The following is a 23968-nucleotide window of genomic DNA, read 5'->3' as shown; positions in this document are numbered from 1 at the left end:
AATTAAGACGTGGCCCCCCCCTAATTAACACACGCCCCCCCCCACTAATTAAGGCCTTGTTGTACTGCCCTGCGCCCGCCAGGGGGCGCCACCCACGGGCAGGGGGCTCTTAAAGGGGCCGCGCTCCGTTTTGGCGAGGTCGTTTCCAGGGGGGTTTTGGGGTTATCTGGGGGGGCTTTTTTCGGGGGACACCCCCCGAATTCTACTCGATGACGACGATGAGGTCCTCGCCCTCCAGGCTGAGCCCGGGGCGCACGTGGACCTTGGTGACTTTGCCGCCCACGGGCGCCGTCACCACCGTCTCCATCTTCATGGCGCTCAGCACGCACAGAGGGTCCCCCTTGGCCACCGTCGTCCCCTCCTTGACCCGGACCTCGACCACCTCCCCCGGCATCGGGGCGCCCACCTGGCCCTTGGCGCCTTTCTCGGCCTTGGGGTGCACGTGCATCTCCTGGGGGGTGGGAAATATGGGGGGGGGGGTCGGGGTCAGCGCGGTGTCACCCCAAAGTCACCCCAAATCTCACCTTGTGTGCCTGTGTGTCCCGCACCAGGATGGATCTCAGCTGCCCTCCCAAATTCCCCCAAATCCCCCCAAAACCGCCCAAATTCCCCAAATCCCCCCGCAAATTCCCCCAAATCCCCCCAAACGCACCTTGAGCGCCTGCGTGTCCCGCACCAGGATGGACCTCAGCTGCCCTCCCAAATTCCCCCAAATCCCCCCCAAATCCCCCCAAAACCGCCCAAATTCCCCCAAATCCCCCCCCAAATCCCCCCCAAACCCCCCAAAAGCCCCCAAATCCCCCCAAAACCGCCCAAACGCACCTTGAGCGCCTGCGTGTCCCGCACCAGGATGGATCTCAGCTGCCCGTTGAGCTCGAAGAAAACCTCGCGCTGCCCGGCCGCGTTCAGGTCGCCGAGCGCCAGCGCCTTGATGTGCAGCGTCTTACCCCGCTCCAGCTCCACCTGGGTGTAAATAGAGAGTAAAGTGGAGTAAATCATGTGAAAGGATGTGTGACGGTGTCCAGGGTGTGTAACTGGTGTGTAAGGGCCTTGATGCGCAGGGTTTCACCCTGCTCCAGCTCCTCCTGCAAGTAAAGGGTGAGTAAATTGTGCGTAAGAGAGTAAATCATGCGTAAATGGTGTGTAAGCGTTTCCAGAGTGTGTAACTGGTGTGTAAGGGACACGCGGCTTCCTCTCCAGCTCCAGCTCCACCTAGGAGACCTGGGAGTAAACTGCGTGTAAAGCATGTGTAAATGGTGTGTAAGGGGCTCCAGGGCTGGCAAGGAGTTCCAGGAGTGCACAAGTCCCAGTCCCCTCCCAGTCCCTCCCAGTGCCCCCCAATCCCTCCCAGTGCCCCCCAATCCCCTCCCAGTCCCTCCCAGTGCCCCCCATTCCCCCCCAGTGCCCCCCATTCCCCCCCAGCGCCCCCCATTCCCCCCCAGCGCCCCCCGATCCCCTCCCAGTCCCTCCCAGTGCCCCCCATTCCCCCCCAGCGCCCCCCAGCGCCCACCTCGAACTCCTCGGCGACGGTGGGCCCCTCGAGGAAGAGGCGGGTGCCGAGGCAGGCCACGGGCCCGAAGGTGCTGCGGAAGGAGTGGAACTCCTCGAACACCTTGGGGTAGAGCGCGGCCGAGAGCAGCTCCTCGGGGCTGGGGGGGGCCCCGAGCCGCGCCCCCAGCTCCCGGCCCAGCGCCTCGAAATCCAGGGGGGCAGCGACGCCCCCGGGCGGCCCTCGACCCGCGGAGGTCCTTCAGAACCTGGGGGGACAGGGGACACCGTGGGACATGGGACAGGGGGCCAGTGACACCCCTGGGCGCCCCTCGACCCGCGGGAGGTCCTTCAGAACCTGGGGGGAAATAAATGGGATTGGGGGGTCAATGGGGTGGGGGACAGGGGGCAGTGACACCCCTGGGTGCCCCTCGACACGAGGGAGGTCCTTCAGAACCTGCAGGGACAGGGGACACCATGGCAATGGGACAGGGGGGCCAGTGACACCCCTGGGCGCCCCTCGACACGAGGGAGGTCCTTCAGAACTGGGGGGACAAAAAACAAACAGGGGGTCAATGGCAATGGGACAGGGGGGACAGTGACACCCCCGGGCGCCCCTCGACCCGCGGGAGGTCCTTCAGAACCTGGGGACAAAGGACAGGGGACACCGTGGGACATGGGACAGGGCAATGGGACATGGGACAGCCAGGCCCCCGGGCGCCCCTCGACCCACGGGAGATCCTTCAGAACCTGCAGGGGACACCGTGGGACAAGGGACACCGTGGGACATGGGACAGGGGACATGGCAATGGGACAGGGGGCAGGGGACAGCGAGGCCCCCGGGCGGCCCTCGACCCACGGGAGGTCCTTCAGAACCTGCAGGGACAGGGGACACCGTGGGACATGGGACAGGGGACAGGAGATCCTTCAGAACCTGGGGGGACAAATAAACGGGATTGGCGGGGGACATGGACACGGCAATGGGACAGGGACGCCCTGGCAATGGGGTGGGTGCCATGGCAACCAGGGATGGAGACGGCAGCGGGGACCGCAGCATCCTGTTGCCATGGCAACAGCCTCCGGTACATCCTCTGGGTGCATCCCAGTCCCTCCCAGTGCCATCCCACTCCATCCCAGTCCCTCCCAGTGCACCCCAGTTCTTCCCAGTGCCATCCCACTCCTTTCCATTTCCTCCCAGCACCATCCCAGTCCCTCCCAGCACCATCCCAGTCCCTCCCAGCACCATCCCAGTCCCTCCCAGCACCATCCCAGTCCCTCTCAGCACCATCCCAGTCCCTCCCAGCACCATCCCAGTCCCTCTCAGCACCTCCAGTCCCTCCCAGCACCTCCCAGTCCCTCTCAGCACCTCCCAGTCCCTCTCAGCACCTCCCAGTCCCTCCCAGTGCCATCCCAGTCCCTCCCAGCACCATCCCAGTCCCTCCCAGTGCCATCCCAGTCCCTCTCAGCACCATCCCAGTCCCTCCCAGTGCCATCCCAGTCCCTCTCAGCACCATCCCAGTCCCTCTCAGCACCTCCCAGTCCCTCCCACTCCCACCCCAGTGCCTCCCAGTCCCCTTCAGTCTCTCCCAGTCTATCCCAGCCCCTCACACTCCCATCCCAGTCCCTCCCAGTGCCCATCAAGCCCCACCTTGGAGCGGAAGGGCTCGGGGAAGCCGCCCGGGGGCACCCCGATGTGGCCCTGCAGGAACTCCACCACGCTGAGGGGGAAGGAGAGCTCGTCCGCGCGCGCCTCCACCTCCTCGCGGGACAGCGCGTTCTGCACCATGAACTGCGCCAGGTCCCCCACCACCTTCGACGTGGGCGTCACCTGGGGGCGCCAGGGGTCAGCAGGGGTCAGTTTGAGGTCACCTCGGGGTCATCTCACTGTTCACTCTTGGGTTACCTCACGGGTTAACTCATGGGGCTACTTGTGGTCAACTCAAGGATCGGCTCTTGGGTCAACTCTTGGGGTCATCTTGGGGGTCATTTCATGGGTCAGCTCATGGGTCACCTCAGGGGTCACCACATGACCGCTCTTGGTGGAACACCCACCCATGGAGACCACCCACCCCACAGACCTCCTCCATGCCATGGAGACCACCCACACCATGGACACCCCCCAGTGCACATCACCCAAACCCCACGGAGATCACCCATCCCAGAGACCACCCCACTCCATGGACAGCATCTGCCCCATGGAGGCCACCCAGTAGACATCACCCACCCCAAGGGCACCATCTACCCCATGGACACCATTCTGTGGAGACCACCCCAAACCATAAAGACCTCCCACCCCATGGAGACCATCTGCCCCATGGACACCACCCAGTGGACATCACCCACCCCATGGACACCATTCTATGGACACCACCCAGTAAACATCACCCACCCCATGGAGACCATTCTAAGGAGACCCCAACCCCACAGACACCATCTGCCCCATGGAGATCTTCTTTCGGAGACCACCTACCCTACAGAGATCCTTCCCTGCCATGGAGACCATCTGCCCCGCGGACACCACCCACCCCATGGACGCCATTCTGTGGAGACCCCCGGCCCCCCTGGACCCCCCATTGCCCCCACACCTTGATGAGGTCCCCCAGCAGCTTGTTGGCCTCGGTGTAGGCCTTCTTGACCTCCTTGAACTTGTGTCCCAGCCCCATGGCGTGCGCCTGGAAGTGCAGGTTGGTGTACTGCCCGCCCGGGATCTCGTTCTCGTACACGTCCGCGTTGCCCGACTTCATGGTGGCCGTGCAGTCGAAGGCGGCGTAGAGGCCCCGCGCCGCCTCCCAGTACTCGCTGTACTCGAACACGCGCTGCAGGTCCAGCCCTGGGGACGGGGACACGTGGGGACATTGTGGGGACAGCGTGGGGACATGTGGGGACATTGTGGGGACAGCCTGGAGGTGTGGCAGGGACATGGCGGGGACATGGCGGGGACACTGGGGCACTCGCTGTACTCGAACACGCGCTGCAGGTCCAGCCCTGGGGACGGGGACACGTGGGGACACGTGGGGACATTGTGGGGACACGTGGGGACACGGCGGGGACGCCAAGGGCGTGCGGTGTGGGGGTGCGGTGGATTCGGGATGAAGTCGTGGCTGTGGTGGCACCTCCGGGACGGTGGTGGCACCTCCGTGCCTTGGTGACATCTCAAACCCTCATTGTCCCATTTAACCCTTGGGGACATCTCAAACCCTCATTGTCCCATTTAACCCTTGGGGACATCTCAAACCCTCATTGTCCCATTTAACCCTTGGGGACATCTCAAACCCTCGCTGTCCCATTTAACCCTTGGTGACATCTCAAACCCTCATTGTCCCATTTAACCCTTGGTGACATCTCAAACCCTCATTGTCCCATTTAACCCTTGGGGACATCTCAAACCCTCATTGTCCCATTTAACCCTTGGTGACATCTCAAACCCTCATTGTCCCATTTAACCCTTGGTGACATCTCAAACTCTCATTGTCCCATTTAACCCTTGGTGACATCTCAAACCCTCATTGTCCCATTTAACCCTTGGGGACATCTCAAACCCTCATTGTCCCATTTAACCCTTGGGGACATCTCAAACCCTCATTGTCCCATTTAACCCTTGGGGACATCTCAAACCCTCATTGTCCCATTTAACCCTTGGGGACATCTCAAACCCTCGTTGTCCCATTTAACCCTTGGTGACATCTCAAACCCTCATTGTCCCATTTAACCCTTGGGGACATCTCAAACCCTCATTGTCCCATTTAACCCTTGGTGACATCTCAAACCCTCATTGTCCCATTTAACCCTTGGTGACATCTCAAACCCTCGCTGTCCCCTCGTACCCTCCGCGCTCCCCCCGTGTCCCCACCTGTGTCCAGGGACGTCCCCCGCGCGCAGGCCACCACGGCGCCCATGCTGGGCTGCGAGGTCATGCCTGACATGGCGTCCACGGCCACGTCCACCACGTCGGCGCCGGCCTGGGCGGCCGCCAGCATGGAGGCCACGCCAGCGCCGGCCGTGTCGTGGGTGTGCACGTGCAGGGGCACCTCGGGGTGCTGCTCCCGGAGCGCCCCCACCAGCAGCCGGGCGGCCGCGGGCGTCAGGAGCCCGGCCATGTCCTGGGGAGGGGACGGGGGGGTCACTGCGGGGGCACAGGACGTGGGGACCCTCAGTGTCCCACCCTGCGTTGGTCCGGCCCAACCTTGGATGACAGAGGAGCCCCAAATTCACCCCAGCACCCACAGCACCCCCAAATCCCTTTCCCAATTTGCCCAGGACCCCCCAAACCACCATAAACCCCCCCCAAACAACCCCAAACTCCCCCCAGGACCCCCCAGACCCTGACCTTGATGCAGAGCACGTGTGTCCCCACCACCACCAGCTCCAGACCAACCCCAAATCCAACCATTTCCCAACCATCTCAGGATCCCCAAATCCCCCCAGAATGCCCCCAAACCCCCTGAAACCCCTGCAGGACCACCCAAAACCCCCTCAAACCTCTCCAAATCCCCCCCAAACTCCCCCAGGAGCCCCCAAATGCCCACCTTGATGCAGAGCACGTGCGTGCCCGCCGCCACCAGCTCCTTGGCCAGCCCCATCCCATTCCCCTCAATCCCAACCATTTCCCAACCACCCCATTCCCCTCAAACCCCCTGAAACCCCCTGAAATCCCCCCCAAAATCCCCCAGGACCCCCCAAACGCCCACCTTGATGCAGAGCACGTGTGTCCCGGCCGCCACCAGCTCCCATCCCATTCCCCCAAACCCCCTGAAACCCCTGCAGGACCACCCAAAACCCCCTCAAACCTCTCCAAATCCCCCCCCCCGCAACCTCCCCAAGACCCCCCGAACGCCCCCCTTGATGCAGAGCACGTGCGTGCCCGCCGCCACCATCTGTCATCCCGTTTCCCCAAACCCCTCCAGGAGCCCCCAAACCCCCCCAGGACCCCCCCAAACCCCCCCAGGAGCCCCCCAACCCCCCCAGGAGCCCCCAAACCCCCCCAGGACCCCCCCCAGGACCCCCCCAAACCCCCCTAGGAGCCCCCAAACCCCCCCAGGAGCCCCCAAACCCCCCCAGGACCCCCCCAAACCCCCCTAGGAGCCCCCAAACCCCCCCAGGACGCCCCCAAACCCCCCCAGGAGCCCCCCAAACCCCAACCTTGATGCAGAGTATGTGCGTGCCCGCCGCCACCAGCTCCTTGGCCAGCCCCAGGTAGTAGCCCAGGCTGTACTTGGTGCGCGAGGCGTCGGCCACGTCGCCGGTGTAGGAGAGCGCGGCCTCCACCACGGCGCCGGCGCTGCCCGCGGCCTCCACGCCCAGCAGCAGGTTGGGCACGTAGTTGAGGGAGTCGAAGACGCGGAAGATGTCCATGCCGTTGGCCACGGCCACCTCGCAGAACCTGGGGACGCCGCGGGGACGCGGTTGGGGACGTGGGGACGCCTCGGGGCGGCCCAAGGGGAGGTTTTGGGGTTGGGGTCGCTTTGGTCACTCGGGGTCGTTCAGGGGGTCAGTTCTAAGTTGTTTTGTCCTCGGCGTCCCCTTCTTGCGTCCACGGTGTCCCCTTTTTATGGCCACGATGTCCCCATGGGCTCTGCTGGCCCCTGTCCTGTCATGTCCTCGTGTCCCCCAGAGTCCCTTGTCCCTCATCTCTCTGCGTCCCCCAATATCCCCCAATCTCCTCTGTCTCCCCAGTGTTCCCATGTCCCCAGTGTCCCCCAATGTCCCCATGTCCCCAGGGTGTCCCCATTTCCTGTGCACCACGCTGTCGGGGTAGTTGGTGTAGCCCACGGCGTTGGCGCCCCGTGTCCCCATGGTGTCCCCATGTCCCCGTGGTGTCCCCAAGGTGTCCCCATGCCACCCCAATGTCCCCGTGGTGTCTCCGTGGTGTCCCCAAGGTGTCCCCATGCCACCCCAATGTCCCCGTGGTGTCCCCGTGGTGTCCCCAAGGTGTCCCCATGCCACCCCAATGTCCCCGTGGTGTCCCCGTGGTGTCCCCAAGGTGTCCCTATGCCACCCCAATGTCCCCGGGGTGTCTCCCTGACCTGTGCACCACGCTGTCGGGGTAGTTGGTGTAGCCCACGGCGTTGGCGCCCCGTGTCCCCATGGTGTCCCCATGGTGCCCCCATGTCCCCGTGGTGTCCCTGTGGTGTCCCCAAGGTGTCCCCATGCCACCCCAATGTCCCCGGGGTGTCTCCCTGACCTGTGCACCACGTTGTCGGGGTAGTTGGTGTAGCCCACGGCGTTGGCGCCCCGCAGCAGCATCTGGAAGGGGATGTTGGGCACGAGGCGCCGCAGCTCCCGCAGCCGCTCCCAGGGACACTCGTGCAGGAACCGCATGGCCACGTCGAAGGTGGCGCCTGGGGACACGCCCCGCCCTCAGACACGCCCCCGGGACGTGGACACGCCCTTCACGGGCGAGACACGCCCATCACGTGAGAGACACGCCCCTTCATTCAAGCCCTGGCTTGGCCACACACCCCTGTTCCTGTGCAAGCCCCACCCACAGGGAAAGCCCTGCCCCAGAAGCCACACCCAAGCCCCACCCACTCAAGCCCCGCCCCTCGGGTCATTAATCCCCAGCCCCAGGTGCTCCTGCTGAAGCTCCTCCCATGAATGCCCCACCCTTTAAGCCACACCCATTTTAGCTCCTCCCCTTCCCTGCCACACCCCATTTGACCCCTCCCCTCAGTGCCCCACCCTATTAAGCCCCTCCCCATGACGCCCCACCCCATTAAGCCCCTCCCCTCACTACCACACCCCATTAAGCTCCCCTTGCTGCCCCATCCCATTAACCCTCACCGCTCCGCCCCCTCAAGCCCCTCCCCCTCAAGCCCCGCCCACCCTCCCCAAGCCCCGCCCACCTCCCCCGTCTCCACGCTGCACAGGGGGCTCAGCGCGTGCACCATGAAGGGCGTGTCCCCTCAGGCCCCGCCCACCCTCCCCAAGCCCCGCCCACCTCCCCCGTCTCCACGCTGCACAGGGGGCTCAGCGCGTGCACCATGAAGGGCGTGTCCCCTCAGGCCCCGCCCACCCTGCCCAAGCCCCGCCCACCTCCCCGCAGCCGGCTCAGCGCGCGCCACACGAAGGGCGCAAAGGGCGCGGCTCGGCCCCGCCCCATCAAACCCCACCCACCCGGGCCCCGCCCAGCCCCGTTAGGCCCCGCCCCTCTCCCCAAGCCCCGCCCACCTCCCCAGGTCTCCATGCTGCAGAGCGGGCTCAGCGCGTGCGACACGAAGGGCGCCACGCGCGCCAGGTCGCGGGTGCGGACCCGCGTGGCCAGCAGGGACTGGTGCGCGTCGCGGAACGTGGTGTCGGTGAGCAGCAGCCCCCGGTGCGCCCGCAGCGCCCGCGCGAACCCCGCGGGGCCCTCGCGCTGCAGCACCGCCCGCAGGCCCTCGGGGGGCGCGCCTGCAACGGGGGAGAGCGGTTAGGGGGGCTGGGAGGGGAATGGGGGCACCCGAATGGGGCATGGGGGGCAGTAAAGGGGGCTGGGAGGGGAATGGGGGCACCCGAATGGGGCATGGGGGGCAGTAAAGGGGGCAGGAAAGGGGAATGGGGGCACCTGAATGGGGCATGGGGGGGCAGGGGGCAAGGGGCTGGAAGGGGAATGGGGGCACCTCAATGGGGCATGGGGGGCACCTGAATGGGGCATGGGGGGCAGAGGTTAGGGGGGCAGGGGGCACCTGAATGGGGCATGGGGGGCAGAGGTTAGAGGGGGCAGGGGGCAGTTAAGGGGGGCAGAGAGGGGGTCAGGGGGTCAGTGAGGGGGTAAGGAGGGGCAGGGGGCACCTGGGGGCACCAGGGGGCAGAGGTTATGGGGACAGGGGGAGTAAGGGAGGCAGTGAAGGGGGGCAGGGAGAGGGGCAGGGGGCACCTGGGGGCACCAGGAGCAGAGGTTAGAGGAGGAGGGGGCAGTAAAAGAGGGCAGGGGGCAGTAAAAGGGGGCAGGGGGCAGTAAAGGGGGCACATTGGGGACACTTTGGGGATACACTGGGGACACTTTGAGGACACCATGGGGACATGCTGGTGACACATTGGGGACACATTGGGGACACTTTGGGGACACTTTGGGGTGCCCCCCACTCACCCATGGGCACCGGGGGGGGCGTGGGCTCCACCAGCGCCGCCTTGGCCTTCACCGGGAGGGGGGTGCTGGGCCCGTTCACCATCACGTGACCTGGGGGGAGGGACAGGTGTGACACAGGGGGGGTGACAAACCCGGGGACCCCCCCAAAATGCCTTAGGGACGCCCAAACCCTTCACAGGCTCCCCCAAAACCCCACAGGAAAGGGATTTTTGGGGTTTCTCACACCTGGGGGGACAAACTCCACACCTGGGCACACCTGGGCTGGGTTCCTCTGCCCCATGGGGGCTCAGGTGTGTCCACAGAACCTCCCAGATTCCCTCACAGCCCCCCGAGGGACCCCCCCAGGTGCCCCCCAGCTGCTCCCATATCCCCCCAGCACAGCCCAGGTGCCAGGGCTGACCCAGGTAGCGCAGCAGAGGTGCCCCCAGGAGTACATTCATCCCCCCCAGCTGCCCCAGGTGTATATTTATCCCCCCCCAGGTGTATATTCATCCCCCCCAGGTGTATATTCATCCCCCCCAGGTGTATATTTATCCCCCCCAGGTGTATATTCATCCCCCCCAGGTGTATATTTATCCCCCCCAGGTGTATATTTCTCACCCCCAGGTGTATATTCATCCCCCCCCAGCTGCCCCAGGTGTATATTTATCCCCCCCAGGTGTATATTTCTCGCCCCCAGGTGTATATTTCTTGCCCCCATGCCCACCCAGGTAGTGCAGCAGAGGTGCCCCAGGTGCTCCAGGTGCCCCCCATGCCCCCCAGGTACACCCCAGGTCCCACCCAGGTAGTGCAGCAGAGGTGCCCCAGGTGCCCCCAGGTGCTCCCCATGCCCCCCAGGTGCCCCCCAGGTGCCCCCCATGCCCCCCAGGTGCCCCAGGTGCCCCCATGCCCCCCAGGTGCCCCCCAGGTGCCCCCCATGCCCCCCAGGTCCCACCCAGGTAGTGCAGCAGTTTCTGGGCGCGGTTCTGGCCCGGCCGCAGGTGGAACAGCTCGGGGTTCTCGTCGATGAACTGAGTGTCAGCAGCACCTGCCAGGAACTGCGGGTGTGCCAGAACGTTCTGCAGGAACGGGATGTTGGTCTGTGGGGAAATGGGGGGGTCAGGGGGGTCCCAGAGACCCCCGGGATGGGGGAGAAAGGGGAGGGGACGTCAGGAGCCCCTAAATGCACATGGGGGACGCCAGAACCCCCCCAAATCCCTGTGCAGGGCGTGGGGGGGGGGTCACTAATCATCCCCCCAACACCTCATGCCTGTCGAGCACCCCCCCAATACCCCCCAATGTCACCTCGGGACCCCCCAAATCCCTTCCCGCACCATTTCCCTCCCTCAAACCCCTCATGCACCCCAAGAACCCCCCCAAGGACCCCTCCCCCATACCTCCCACACCCCCCCAAGAACCCCCCAGGACCCCCCAAATCCCTTCCTGCACCATTTACCGTCCCCTAAACCCCTCATGCCCCACACAGGACCCCCCTGAAAAACACCTCTCCAATACCTCCCACACCCCCCCCAGGACCCCCGGTCTCCCCCAGCCCCATTTTGACCCCCCCCAGCCCCATTTTGACCCCCCCAGCCCCACCTTGACCCCCCGGATGCGGAACTCGGCCAGCGCCCGGCTCATCTTGGCGGCGGCCGCGGGCTGGTCGGGGCCGTGCGCCACCACCTTGACCAGCAGGGAATCGTAATGGGGCGAGATGAGAGCGCCCTGGAACGCCGAGGCGCCGTCCAGGCGGATCCCCATCCCCTCCCCGGAGCGGAACACCTAAAGGGAGAGACCCAAAATCCCATGGAAACAGCCCAAAATATCTGCGAACGCCCTGAGGCGCCGTCCAGGCGGATCCCCATCCTCTCCCCGGAGTGAAAAACCTAAAGGGAGAGACCCAAAATCCCATGGAAACAGCCCAAAATGTAATGGAGACACCCAAAATCTGTGAACATCCCCAGGCGCCGTCCAGGCGGATCCCCATCCCCTCCCCGGAGTTGAAAAACCTAAAGGGAGGCGCCCCAAAACCCCGTGGAAACAGCCCAAAATGCAATGGAAATGCCCCAAAATGCAATGGAAACACCACAAAACCCAATGGAAATACCCCAACTCCTATAAACAACTCAGAATCCTACAGACACCACAAAACCCAACGGAAACACCCCCAGAATTGTACAGACACCACAAAACCCAACGGAAACACCCCCAGAATTGTACAGACACCACAAAACCCAACGGAAACACCCCCAGAATTGTACAGACACCACAAAACCCAACGGAAACACCCCAGAATTGTACAGACACCACAAAATCCAATGGAAGCACCCCAGAATTGTACAGACACCACAAAACCCAATGGAAGCACCCCAGAATTGTACAGACACCACAAAACCCAATGGAAACACCCCCAGAACCTACAGACACCATGGAACCCAATGGCGCTGTCCCCATCCCGGGGCTGCTGTCCCCATCCCGGGGCTGCTGTCCCCATCCCGGGGGATGTCCCGGTGCTGTCCCCATCCCGGGGGTCCCGGGGGTCCCCCCTCACCTCGATGCGGCCGGTGTCGGGCTGGAAGCCGCGCGCGGGGTCCTCGGTGGTCACCCGGCACTGGATGGCGCAGCCGTTGACGCGGATCCGCTCCTGCTGCAGCCCCAGCTCGGGCAGCGAGCGCCCCGCGGCCACCTGGAGCTGCGCGTGCACCAGGTCCACGCTGGGGACACGGGGACAGCGGGTTAGGGGACATGGGGACAGTGGGGACACGGGGACAGCGGGGACAGTGGGTTAGGGGACACGCTGGGGACACGCTGGGGACACGCTGGGGACAGCGGGGACAGCGGGTTAGGGGACATGGGGACAGTGGGGACAGTGGGGACAATGGGTTAGGGGACATGGGGACAGTGGGGACAGTGGGTTAGGGGACATGGGGACACACTGGGGACACGGGGACAGTGGGGACAATGGGTTAGGGGACATGGGGACAGTGGGGACAATGGGTTAGGGGACATGGGGACAGTGGGGACAGTGGGTTAGGGGACATGGGGACACGCTGGGGACACGGGGACAGTGGGGACAATGGGTTAGGGGACATGGGGACACGCTGGAGACACGGGGACAGTGGGTTAGGGGACATGGGGACATGGGGACATGCGGGGGACACGCTGGGGACACAGGGACAATGGGTTAGGGGACATGGGGACATGCTGGGGACACGGGGACAGTGGGGACAATGGGTTAGGGGACATGGGGACACACTGGGGACACGGGGACAGTGGGTTAGGGGACATGGGGACACGCTGGGGACACGGGGACAGTGAGAGCACGAGGGGGTTAGGGGACACGGGGGGACACGGGGGGACAATGGGAACACTGGGGTTGGGCAGGTACAGGGGACAAGGGGACCATGGGGGGTACAAGGGCCACGGGGACATGCTGGGGACACGGGGACATGGAGGACAGTGGGGTCAGGGGCTACAGGGGACAATGGGGGACCGTTTTTTTGGTGTTCCCCCCGCCACTTTTGGTGTCCCCAATGCCATTTTGGGTCCCCAATGCCATTTTGGTCCCCAATGCCATTTTAAGTGTCCCCAATGCCATTTTTGGTGTCCCCAATGCCATTTTAAGTGTCCCCAATGCCATTTTTGGTGTCCCTAATGCCATTTTTGGGTCCCCAATGCCATTTTGGGTCCCCAATGCCATTTTTGGTGTCCCCAATGCCATTTTAAGTGTCCCCAATGCCATTTTTGGTGTCCCCAATGCCATTTTGGTGTCCCCAATGCCATTTTTGGTGTCCCCAATGCCATTTTGGGTCCCCAATGCCATTTTTGGTGTCCCCAATGCCATTTTTGGGTCCCCAATGCCATTTTGGGTCCCCAATGCCATTTTTGGTGTCCCCAATGCCATTTTGGTCCCCAATGCCATTTTTGGTGTCCCCAATGCCATTTTTGGGTCCCCAATGCCATTTTGGTGTCCCCAATGCCATTTTGGTCCCCAATGCCATTTTGGTCCCCAATGCCATTTTTGGTGTCCCCAATGCCATTTTTGGGTTCCCCCCCGGGGTTTTTGGGTCCCCCCAGGTTTTTGGGTGCCCCGGCTCACTCGGTGATCTCCTCGGTGACCGTGTGCTCCACCTGCAGCCGCGAGTTGACCTCGATGAAGTAATAGTCCCCGCTCTGGTCCACCAGGAACTCCACGGTGCCGGCGTTCTCGTAGCCCACCTGGGACCCCCGGGCTGGGCTCAGGGGGGCTGCAGACCCCGGGGTGTCCCCCAGCCCCGGCTCCTGGAGCCCCCCGGGGTCCCCAAGGGTCCCCAGTGTCCTCCTGGGGGCCTTCCCATGTTGTTCTGGCTCCTTGATGTTCTCCTGGTCCCTCAATGTCCACCTCGGTCGCTCAGTGTCCACATTGGTCACTCAATGTCCACCTGGGCCCTCCAATATCCACATTGGTCCCTCAATGTCCACCTCGGTCCCTCAATGTCCACTTGGGTCTTTCAAAACCCATCTTGGTCACTCAATGTCCACTTGAGTCCTCCAATGTCCACCTGGGCCCTCCAATGTCCACGTTGGCCACTCAATGTCCACCTCAGTCCCTCAATGTCCACCTGGGCCCTCAATGTCCACGTTGGCCACTCAATGTCCACCTGGGCCCTCAATGTCCACCTCGGTCCCTCAGTGTCCACTTGGGTCTTTCAAAACCCATCTTGGTCACTCAATGTCCACTTGAGTCCTCCAATGTCCACCTCAGTCCCTCAATGTCCACCTGGGCCCTCCAATGTCCACGTTGGCCACTCAATGTCCATCTCAGTCCCTCAGTGTCCACCTGGATGCCCCAATGTCCATGTTGGTCACTCAATGTCCCCTCAGTCCTTCAGTGTCCACTTGAGCCCCCCTCAAAGTCCATCTTGGTCCCTCAATGTCTACCTGGGTCTCCTGACGTCCTCCCAAGATCCCACCACCATTCCCCTGGGGCTGTCCCCAGGGCTGTCCCCACTGTGTCCCCACTGTCCCCAGCCTGTCCCTGCTGTCCCCAGGGCTGTCCCCACAATGTCCCCAGGGCTGTCCCCAGCCTGTCCCCACTGTGTCCCCACTGTCCCCAGCCTGTCCCCGCTGTCCCCAGGGCTGTCCCCACAATGTCCCCAAGGCTGTCCCCGCTGTCCCCAGCCTGTCCCCACTGTCCCCATGGCTGTCCCCACAATGTCCCCAAGGCTGTCCCCGCTGTCCCCAGGGCTGTCCCCAGCCTGTCCCCGCTGTCCCCAGCCTGTCCCCAGGTGTCCCCAGGCGTCACCTGCCGGGCCAGGCGCACGGCGTCGTCGGCCAGGCGCGCCCGCAGCTCCGGGGGCAGCCGCGCTGCCGGGGCGATCTCCACGACCTTCTGGTGCCGGCGCTGCACGGAGCAGTCGCGCTCGTAGAGATGGACCACGTTCCCGTGGGAGTCACCTGGGGACCCCAAAAATGGGAATACTGACCCCAAAAATGGGAACACTGACCCCAAAAATGGGAACACTGACCCCAAAAATGGAGAAACGGACCCCAAAAATGGAGAAACTGACCCCAAAAATGGGAATACTGACCCCAAAAATGGGAACACTGACCCCAAAAATGGGAATACTGACCCCAAAAATGGGAATACTGACCCCAAAAATGGAGAAACGGACCCCAAAAATGGGACTGGGAACACCAAAAAGGGACCTGCACGGAGCAATCGTGCTCATAGAGATGGACCACGTTACCGTGGGAGTGACCTGGGGGATCAGGAACCCAAAAATGGGACAACTGACCCCAAAAATGGGACTGGGAACCCCAAAAATGGGACTGGGAACCCCAAAAATGGGACAACTAACCCCAAAAATGGGACTGGGAGCCCCAAAAATGGAGAAACTGACCCCAAAAATGGGACTGGGAACCTCGAAAGGGACCGGCACGGAGCAATCGTGCTCATAGAGAGGGACCACGTTACCGTGGGAGTCACCTGGGGACACCAAAAATGGAGTGAATGACCCCAAAAATGGACCTGGGAACCGCAAAAAGGGGACTGGGAACCCCAAAAATGGAACTGGGAACCCCAAAAATGGAACTGGGAGCCCCAAAAATGGAACTGGGAACCGCAAAAAGGGAACTGGGAACCCCAAAAATGGAACTGGGAGCCCCAAAAATGGACCTGGGAGCCCCAAAAATGGACCTGGGAGCCCCAACCCAGCCGTACCCAGGATCTGGACCTCGATGTGCCGCGGGCGCTCGATGAATTTCTCCACGAACAGGTCCCCGTTGCCAAAGGCGGCCAAAGCCTCCGAGGTGGCGCGCGAGAAATTCTCCTCCAGCTCCTGCGGGACCCCAAAAGTGGCTCCTCAAATTCCAGGGACCCCAAATTCCAGGGACACCCCAAATTTCAGTGACACCACATTCCAGCGTCCCCAAAAAACCAGGGATCCCAAATTTCAGGAAGCCCAAATTCCAGGGACCCCCAAAACTCAGGGAACCCAAATACCCAGAGATCCCAAATTTCAGGAACCCCAAATTCCAGGGACCCCCAAAAACTCAGGGACCCCAAATTCCAGGGACCCCCAAAACTCAGGGAACCCAAATACCCAGAGATCCCAAATTTCAGGAACCCCAAATTTCAGTGACCCCAAAATCCAGGGACCCCCAATTCCAGGGACTCCAAATTTCAGGGATCCCAAAATCCAGAGATCTCAAAAACGCAAGGACCCCAAAATGCAGGGACCCCAAATTCCAGGGACCCCAAAACCAAGGGACCCCGAACTCCAGGGACCCCAAATTTGGAGTTGCTGGGATTTGACGTTTCCGGGGAATTTAATGTCTCAGGGATTTGGGACTCTGGGGATTTGGCATTCCTGGGGGATTTGGGATTTTGAGTGATTTGGGTTCCCGTAGGTGGGGCTTGTGGGAGATTTGGGTCTGGGGGATTTGGGGTCCTGGGGGATTTGGGGTCTGAGGGTTTGGGGAATTTGGGGTTTTGAGTGATCTGCGTTCCTGTGGATCAGGGTTCTGGGGAATTTGGGTTCAGGGGAATTTTGGCTCCTGGGCACCAGAATTCCAGGGAATTTGGTTTCTGGGGGATTTGGGCTCCGGGGGTTTTGGGTTCTGGGGAATTTGGGTCTGGGGGATTTGTGATTTTGAGTGATCTGTCTTCCTCTGCTTTGAGGTTCTGTGGGATTTGGGTTCCTGGGCACTGGAGCTCCAAGGGATTTGGGGTCTGAGGGTTTGGGGTCTGGGGGATTTGGGGTCTGGGGTCGTACCTGGGGGGCCCGGACCACCCTCATGCCGCGGCCGCCCCCTCCGTGGGCGGCTTTGAGGATCACGGGGAACCCGACCCGGTTGGCGAAGTCCCGAGCCTCGGCCAGCGCCGACACCGGCGACGGCGTCCCCGGCACCACCGGCACCCCTACGGGCACGGAGGCTCAGAGACCCCAAAATCCCCCTGAAATCCCCTCAAAATACTCCCAGACCCCAAAAATTCCCCCTGAAATCCTCAAAAATGCCATCTGAAAACCCACAAAATCCCCCCTGAAACCCCCAAAATCCCCCCTGAAACCCCCCAGACCACAAAAATCCCCCCAGACCTAAAAAATCCCCCCTGAAACTCCCAAAAATTCTCCCTGAAACCCCCAAAAATCCCCCCTGAAACCCTCAGAAACATCCCCTGAAACCCCCCAGAATACCCCCAGACCCCCAAAATCCCCCTTTAACCTCTGCAAACCCCCCTTAACCCCCCAAATCCCCCTTGAACTCCCCCAGAATCTCCTTTAACCTCGCCAAACTTCTTTAACCCTCCCCAAATTCCCCTGGAACCCTCCGAAACCCCCCGTAACCGTCCCCAACCCCCCCTTAACCTCCCAAATCCCCCCCAACCCCCCCAAACCCCCTTTTAACCTCCCCAAACCCCCTTTTAACCTCCCCAAACCCCCTTTTAACCTCCCCAAACCCCCTTTTAACCTCCCCAAACCCCCTTTTAATCTCCCCAAATCCCCCTTGAACCCTCCGAAACCCCCCGTAACCGTCCCCAAACCCCCCCTTAACCCCCCAAACCCCCTTTTAACCTCCCCAAACCCCCCTTTTAACCTCCCCAAACCCCCCTTGAACGCCCCCAGCCCCCTTTATGCCCCCCAAACCCCATTTTAACCTCCCCAAATCTCCTTTTAACCCCCCCAAAATCCCCTTTCAACCCACCCAAAGCCCCTCTCAGCCCCCCCAAACCTGCGGCGATGGCGATGGCCCGCGCCTCCACCTTGTCCCCCATCTTCCTGACCACCTCGGGCCGCGGCCCCACGAAGCGAACGCCGGCGTCGAGGCAGGCCTGGGCGAAATCGGCGCGCTCCGACAGGAACCCGTACCCGGGGTGGATGGCGTCGACTCCGTTCTCCTGGAAATGGGGGGTCAGGGGGCACTGGGGGGGCTTTGGGACCCCCAGGGCTCCGACAGGAACCCGTACCCGGGGTGGATGGCGTCGACCCCGTTCTCCTGGAAATGGGGGGTCAGGGGGGCACTGGGGGGACTCACGGGGGCTTTGGGGACGCCAGGGCACCCCCAGAGGGTTTGTGGGGCTCATGGGGACGCCAGGGCACCCCCGGGGGGGCACGGGGGCACTCCCAGGGACTTTGGCACCACCAGGGCACCCCCAGGGGGTACCCGGGGGGCTCAGGGGCTGCTGGGCACCCACGGGGGCTTTGGGGACACCAGGGCACCCCCAGGGGATTTGGGGGGGTCACGGGGCCACCGGGACACCCCTGTGGGCACCCCCCACGTGCCCAGGTGTGTCCCCGTACCTGAGCCACCCGGACGATGTCGGGGATGTGCAGGTAGGCCTGCACGGGGGGCAGCCCCCTCCCCACCAGGTACGCCAGGTGTACCCCAGGTGTATCTGAGCTGCGTGCCCCCGTGTCCCCAGGTGTCCCCAGGTGTCCCCAGGTGTGTCCCCAGGTGTGTCCCCGTACCTGAGCCACCCGGATGATGTCGGGGATGTGCAGGTAGGCCTGCACGGGGGGCAGCCCCCTCCCCACCAGGTACGCCTCGTCCGCCTTCTGCCGGTGCATCTGCCCCGTGTCCTGCTCCGAGTACACGGCCACCGTGCGGATGCCCAGCTCCGTGCAGGCCCGGAACACGCGGATGGCAATCTCACCTGGGGACATTGGGGACATTGGGGACACTGGGACAGGGCTATGGGGACATGGGGACACCCTGGGGACATGGCACAGGGACACGGGCACCGTGCGGATGCCCAGCTCCGTGCAGGCCTGGAACACGCGGATGGCAATCTCACCTGGGGACACTGGGGACACTGGGGACATTGGGGACACTCTGGGGACACTGGGGACACTGGGACAGGGCTATGGGGACACCCTGGGGACACTGGGGATACAGGGACACGGGCACTGTGGGGATGCCCAGCTCCGTGCAGGCCCGGAACATGCGGATGGCAATCTCACCTGGGGACACTGGGGACACTGGGGACACCCTGGGGACAGTGGGGACACCCCGGGGACATTGGGCACACTGTGAGGACAGACACAGGGACAGGGACACAGGGACACGGGCACCGTGGGGATGCCCAGCTCCGTGCAGGCCCGGAACACGCAGATGGCAATCTCACCTGGGGACATTGGGGACACTGGGGACACCCTGGGGACACCCTGGGGACACTGGGACAGGGCTATGGGGACATGGGGACATGGGGACACGGCACAGGGACACGGGCACCCAGCCCTGTGCAGGCCCGGAACACGCGGGTGATGACTTCATCCTGGGGACATTGGGGACATTGGGGACAGGGACTCGGGGACACTCTGGGGACAATAGGGACAGGGACACAGGGACAGGACACGGGGACACAGGGACACGGGGACATGGGGACACGGCCACCATCCAGATCCCCAGTTCTGTGCACGCCCGGGACACGTGGAGGGTGACTTCATCCTGGGGACATTGGGGACAGTCTGGGGACACTCTGGGGACACGGCCACCATCCAGATCCCCAGTTCTGTGCACGCCCAGGACACGTGGAGGGTGACTTCATCCTGGGGACATGGGGACAGTGGGACATGGCACAGGGACACAGGGACACGGGGCCACCGTGTGGATCCCCAGCTCTGTGCACGCCCAGCACGCGTGGGTGGTGACTTCACCCTGGGGACACTCTGAGGACATGGGGACACCTGGGGACACCTGAGGACACCTTGGGGACACTGTGGAGACACTTGAGGACATGGGGACACTTGGGGACACTCTGAGGACATGGAGACACCCTGGGGACACCTGAGGACACCTTGGGGACACTTGGGGACACTTGAGGACATGGAGACACCCTGGGGACAGTCTGAGGACATGGGTACACCTGAGGACACTCGAGGACACCTTGGGGACACTGTGGAGACACTTGAGGACATGGGGACACTGTGGAGACACTTGAGGACATGGAGACACCCTGGGGACACTCTGAGGACATGGGGACACTTGGGGACACTCTGAGGACATGGGGACACTTGGGGACACTCTGAGGACATGGGGACACTGTGGAGACACTTGAGGACATGGGGACACTTGGGGACACCTGAGGACATGGGGACACTGTGGAGACACTTGAGGACGTGGAGACACCCTGGGGACACCTGAGGACACCTTGGGGACACCTTGGGAACAACAACTCGGCAACCTCACCTGGGGCCACACGGGGTCAGGGGGGGTTTGAAGGGACATTGAGGACACGGGGGGACATTGGAGGGTCCTGGGGGGGGCTCAGGGGGGTTTGGGGAGGGGTCTCAGGGGGTCTCCCATCACTCACCCCTAGGGGCCGGTAGCTGACGGGCCTGGGGGGCTCAGGGGGGGCTCAGGGGGGTTTGGGGAGGGGTCCCGGGGGTCTCCCATCACTCACCCCTGTTGGCCACCAGCACCTTCCGCAGGGGCCGGTAGCTGACGGGCCGGGCGGGCCCGGGGGGGCCCCGGAGCAGCCGCAGCCCCAGGAGGGCGCGGCCCCCGCGGGGGCGGCACAGCTGGAACATCTGGGGGCGGAAAGGAGGGGAAATTGGAGAATTTGGATAATTGGGGGGGGGGGGGAAGGAAAAGCGAGACCCCAATTCCCTCCGCAAAGGGAGGATCCCCCACCCCTCCCCTCCCCTCCCCCCCAAATCCCCTCTGCCCCGCTGACCTTTGACCCCTCCCTCAGCCAAAAACCCCCGGGCTCCCCCTCCCCCGCTCACCTCTGCCCCAGTGACCTTTGACCTACCCCACCTGGTGTGATCTCCTGTTTGCACGGGGGTCTCTGCCCAAAGTCCCCCCAGATTCCCCCCTAAAATCCCCCAATTTTTGCTCAAAATGCCCCAAAAAATTCCCCCCAAATTTCCCCAAAATTTTCCCCAAAAATCCCTCCTAAAATTCCCTCAAATTCCTCCCAAAATCCTACCCAAAAAATCCCTAAAAATCCCCTAAAATCCCCCAAATTTCCCCCCAAAAATTCCTCCGAAATTCCTCCAAAAATCCCTCCAAAAATCTCCCCAAATCCCACCCAAAAAATCCCTAAAAATCCCCTAAAATCCCCCCAAAATTTGCCCCAAAAATTCCTCCAAAAATCCCTCCCAAATATCCCTAAAAATCCCCAAAAATCCCCAAAATCCCCCCCCTGCACCAGGATTTTTACACAACACCCCCCCTTGCACACTCAGGCCCGGGCCTGTCCCCCCTTGCACAACCCCCCCTCCCCCTCCCCTTGCACAACCCCCCTCCCCCCCTTGCACAATCACCTCTTGCACGGAGCCCCCCCAAATTTGCACAAATCCCCCCCCAAATCCCCCCTTTTGCACAATTAGCCCCCCAAAAATCCCCCCCCATTTTTACACAAATCCCCCCCCCCGTTTTTGCACAAGTGCCCCCCCCTTGCACAATTCCCCCCCTTGCACAAATCCCCCTCCCCATTTTGCACAATCCCCCGCCTTTTTCCACAAATCCCCCCCCCCGAAAAAAAAAAAAATCCCCCTCCCCTTTTTGCACAAACCCCCTCCCCTTTTTGCACAAACCCCCCTCCCCTTTTTGCACAATAACCCCCCCCAAATCCCCCCATTTTTGCACAAGCGCCCCCCCCTCATTTATACAAATCCCCCCCCCACACCCCCTGCACGACCCCAGCCCCTCCCGAGCCCCCTCCCCACTCCCGGTACCGTCACCGTCCCGTCCCCTGTCTGTCCCGGTGTCCGTCTGTCCGTCTGTCCCGGTGTCTCCTCCCGGTGTCCCCTGTCTGTCCCGGTGTCCGTCTGTCCGTCTGTCCCGGCGTCCTCCCCCTCCCGAACCCCCCCTATTCCCGGTACCGTCACCGTTCTGTCCCCTCTCTGTCCGTCTGTCCCTGTTTCCCGGTGTCCGTCTGTCCCGGTGTCCCCTCCCTGTCCCGGTGTCCCCTCTCTGTCCGTCTGTCCGGCCGGTCCCGACCCCCCCCCCCCCCCCCCCCCGGTGAATCATTGACCGGGGGGGGGCAAAGTCCGACCGGCACCGGGGGGGGCACCGGGGGGGGCGCCGAGGGGCAAACTGGGGCAAGACCAGGGGAAACTGGGACAAACTGGGAAAAACTGGGGCAAAATGTAAAAAAAAAAACTGGGGGAAATTGGGGGGAAATGGAAAAAAAAACTGGGACAAACTGGGAAAAACTGGGACAAAATGGAAAAAAAAAACTGGGGGAAACTGGGGGAAATGGGGAAACTGGGACAAACTGGGAAAAACTGGGGCGAAATGGAAAAAAAAACTGGGGGAAACTGGGGGAAATTGGGGGGAAATGGGGCAAAATGGGAAAAACTGGGGCGAAATGGAAAAAAAACTGGGGGAAACTGGGGGGAAATTGGGGAAACTGGGACAAACTGGGAAAAACTGGGGCAAAATGGAAAAAAAAAACTGGGGGAAATTGGGGGAAATGGGGGAAACTGGGAAAAACTCGGGGGAAATGGGGGGAAAATGCGGGGAAATGGGGGAAACGGGAAAAATGGGGGGAAAATGGGGGAAAATAGGGGAAAATGTGGGGGGAAATGGGCAAAAATGGAGCAAACTAGGGGAAACTGAGGAAAAACGGGGGGAAACTGGGGAAAATGGGGGATAAGTGGGAAAATGGAGGGAAAATTGGGGAAATGGGGCAAAATTGGGGCAAACTGGGGGAAAACTGGGCAAAATGGGGGGAAACTGGGGGAAATGGGGCTCCGGGTCCATATGGGGCTCTATAAGGGGGGCTCCCATAGGGGGTCACGGGGGGGGTCTCGGGACTTCTAGGGGGTCCCATAGGGGGTCCCATAGGGGATTCTATAGGGGATCCCGTGGGGGTCCCACAGGGGGTCCCAAACCCCACTGGGGTCCCATAGGGGATCCTGTAGGGGGTCGTATAGGGGATTCTATAGGGGGTCCCAAAGGGGGTCCCGGGCCCCATATGGACTCTGAGGACCTGTAGAAGGTCGGAGGTTCTATGGGGGACCTTACAGGGGGTTTCATAGGGGATTCTCTAGGGGGATCCTACAGGGGGTCCTATAATGGGTCCCATAGGGGGTCCCGGGCCCCACACGACCCACAGAGGGTCGCAGGCCCTACAGGGGGTCCCATAGGGCTCCCGTATGGGATTGTATAGGGGCTCCCACGGGGGCTCCCGCGGGGGTCCCCAGTTCCGCTCCGTGTGTTCGGGGCGGGGAGGTCGCGGGGGTCGCGGGGGTCCCCGGGTTGGGGGGCGGCCCCTCCCCCCCCAGCGCTGCCCCCCACGGCGGGGTCATGTCGCGACAGTCGGGCGATACCGGAGGTCACGTGGTCGCTCACTCACCGCTCCGCGACCGCCGCTTCCCCCCGCGTCCCGGCGGCGCCGCTGGCCACGCCCCCTCTGCCCCCATTGGCCGCTCGCCAGCGGCCCCGCCTACTTCTGGGGAGACCGCGCCCTTTTACCCAAACATGGCACCTCATTGGCTCAGCCGCTTCCGCCCTCGCCTCGCCATTGGCCCAATTAAATGTCACGCATCCCTCAGGCCCCGCCCTCTCCCTTCTCGCATGAAGGGGCGGGGTTTCACGACGTCACAGCCGAGCCTCCCGCTGCCATTGGCGGCTCCGCGGGAGCTGACGGGACGGGGCGGAGCCAAAGGGGAGGGGCGGGGCCGGATGATCTCACGTGATTCGCGCAGGCCCCGCCCTTACCGGATGTGCGACGAGCCGTCCTCCCGTCCGGTAGGGGGCGCCCTTGCCGGCAGTGGCGGCGCTCCCGGGGCCGCCGGGGCTCTCTATGGCCGCCATCCCCCCGGGGGTCTCCCCCAGCCCGTGGGGGCGCTCTGCGGCCGCTTCCCCACCCTCAGGGAGCGGTTCTGCGCCCCCCCACACTGGGGAAGGACCTGGGGCCTTTGGGAGCCTTTAGGAGGGTGCAGGCCTCTCCCCCCGCCCTCTAAGGAGCGTCCAAGAGCCCCTCACGGTCTTTAGGAG

The 23968-nt window shown here is 62.8% G+C and overlaps 1 protein-coding gene across 5 annotated transcripts; it reads right to left on the bottom strand.

The window, feature by feature from the left end:
* PC (pyruvate carboxylase) lies at window positions 1-23371 on the bottom strand. 5 transcript variants are annotated; one of them, XM_058822377.1, is made up of 22 exons: window positions 23325-23371; window positions 20421-20547; window positions 18487-18671; window positions 17750-17915; window positions 16792-16937; window positions 15738-15855; window positions 14820-14971; window positions 13635-13753; window positions 12087-12249; window positions 11135-11317; window positions 10491-10635; window positions 9557-9646; window positions 8656-8877; window positions 7670-7826; window positions 6628-6868; window positions 5339-5588; window positions 4074-4318; window positions 3137-3316; window positions 1897-1945; window positions 1511-1710; window positions 823-963; window positions 1-451 (listed from the first exon to the last, which is right to left on the bottom strand). In XM_058822377.1, exons 2-22 carry the CDS (start codon window positions 20545-20547, stop codon window positions 203-205), a joined length of 3528 nt encoding a protein of 1175 aa, XP_058678360.1. In that variant the 5' UTR covers window positions 23325-23371; the 3' UTR covers window positions 1-202. The 5 variants fall into 5 exon arrangements, 1 of the variants encoding a protein (XP_058678360.1); XR_009275829.1 differs by lacking the exon at window positions 1897-1945 and having other exon boundaries at window positions 240-451; window positions 1511-1757; XR_009275830.1 differs by lacking the exons at window positions 1897-1945; window positions 23325-23371 and adding an exon at window positions 21853-21902 and having other exon boundaries at window positions 240-451; window positions 1511-1757.
* Between the last annotated feature and the right edge of the window lie 597 nt (window positions 23372-23968).

Source organism: Ammospiza caudacuta, chromosome 32, assembly GCF_027887145.1.
Source record: "Ammospiza caudacuta isolate bAmmCau1 chromosome 32, bAmmCau1.pri, whole genome shotgun sequence".
NCBI lineage: Eukaryota > Metazoa > Chordata > Aves > Passeriformes > Passerellidae > Ammospiza > Ammospiza caudacuta.
This window is presented reverse-complemented; position numbering and strand designations above follow the sequence as displayed.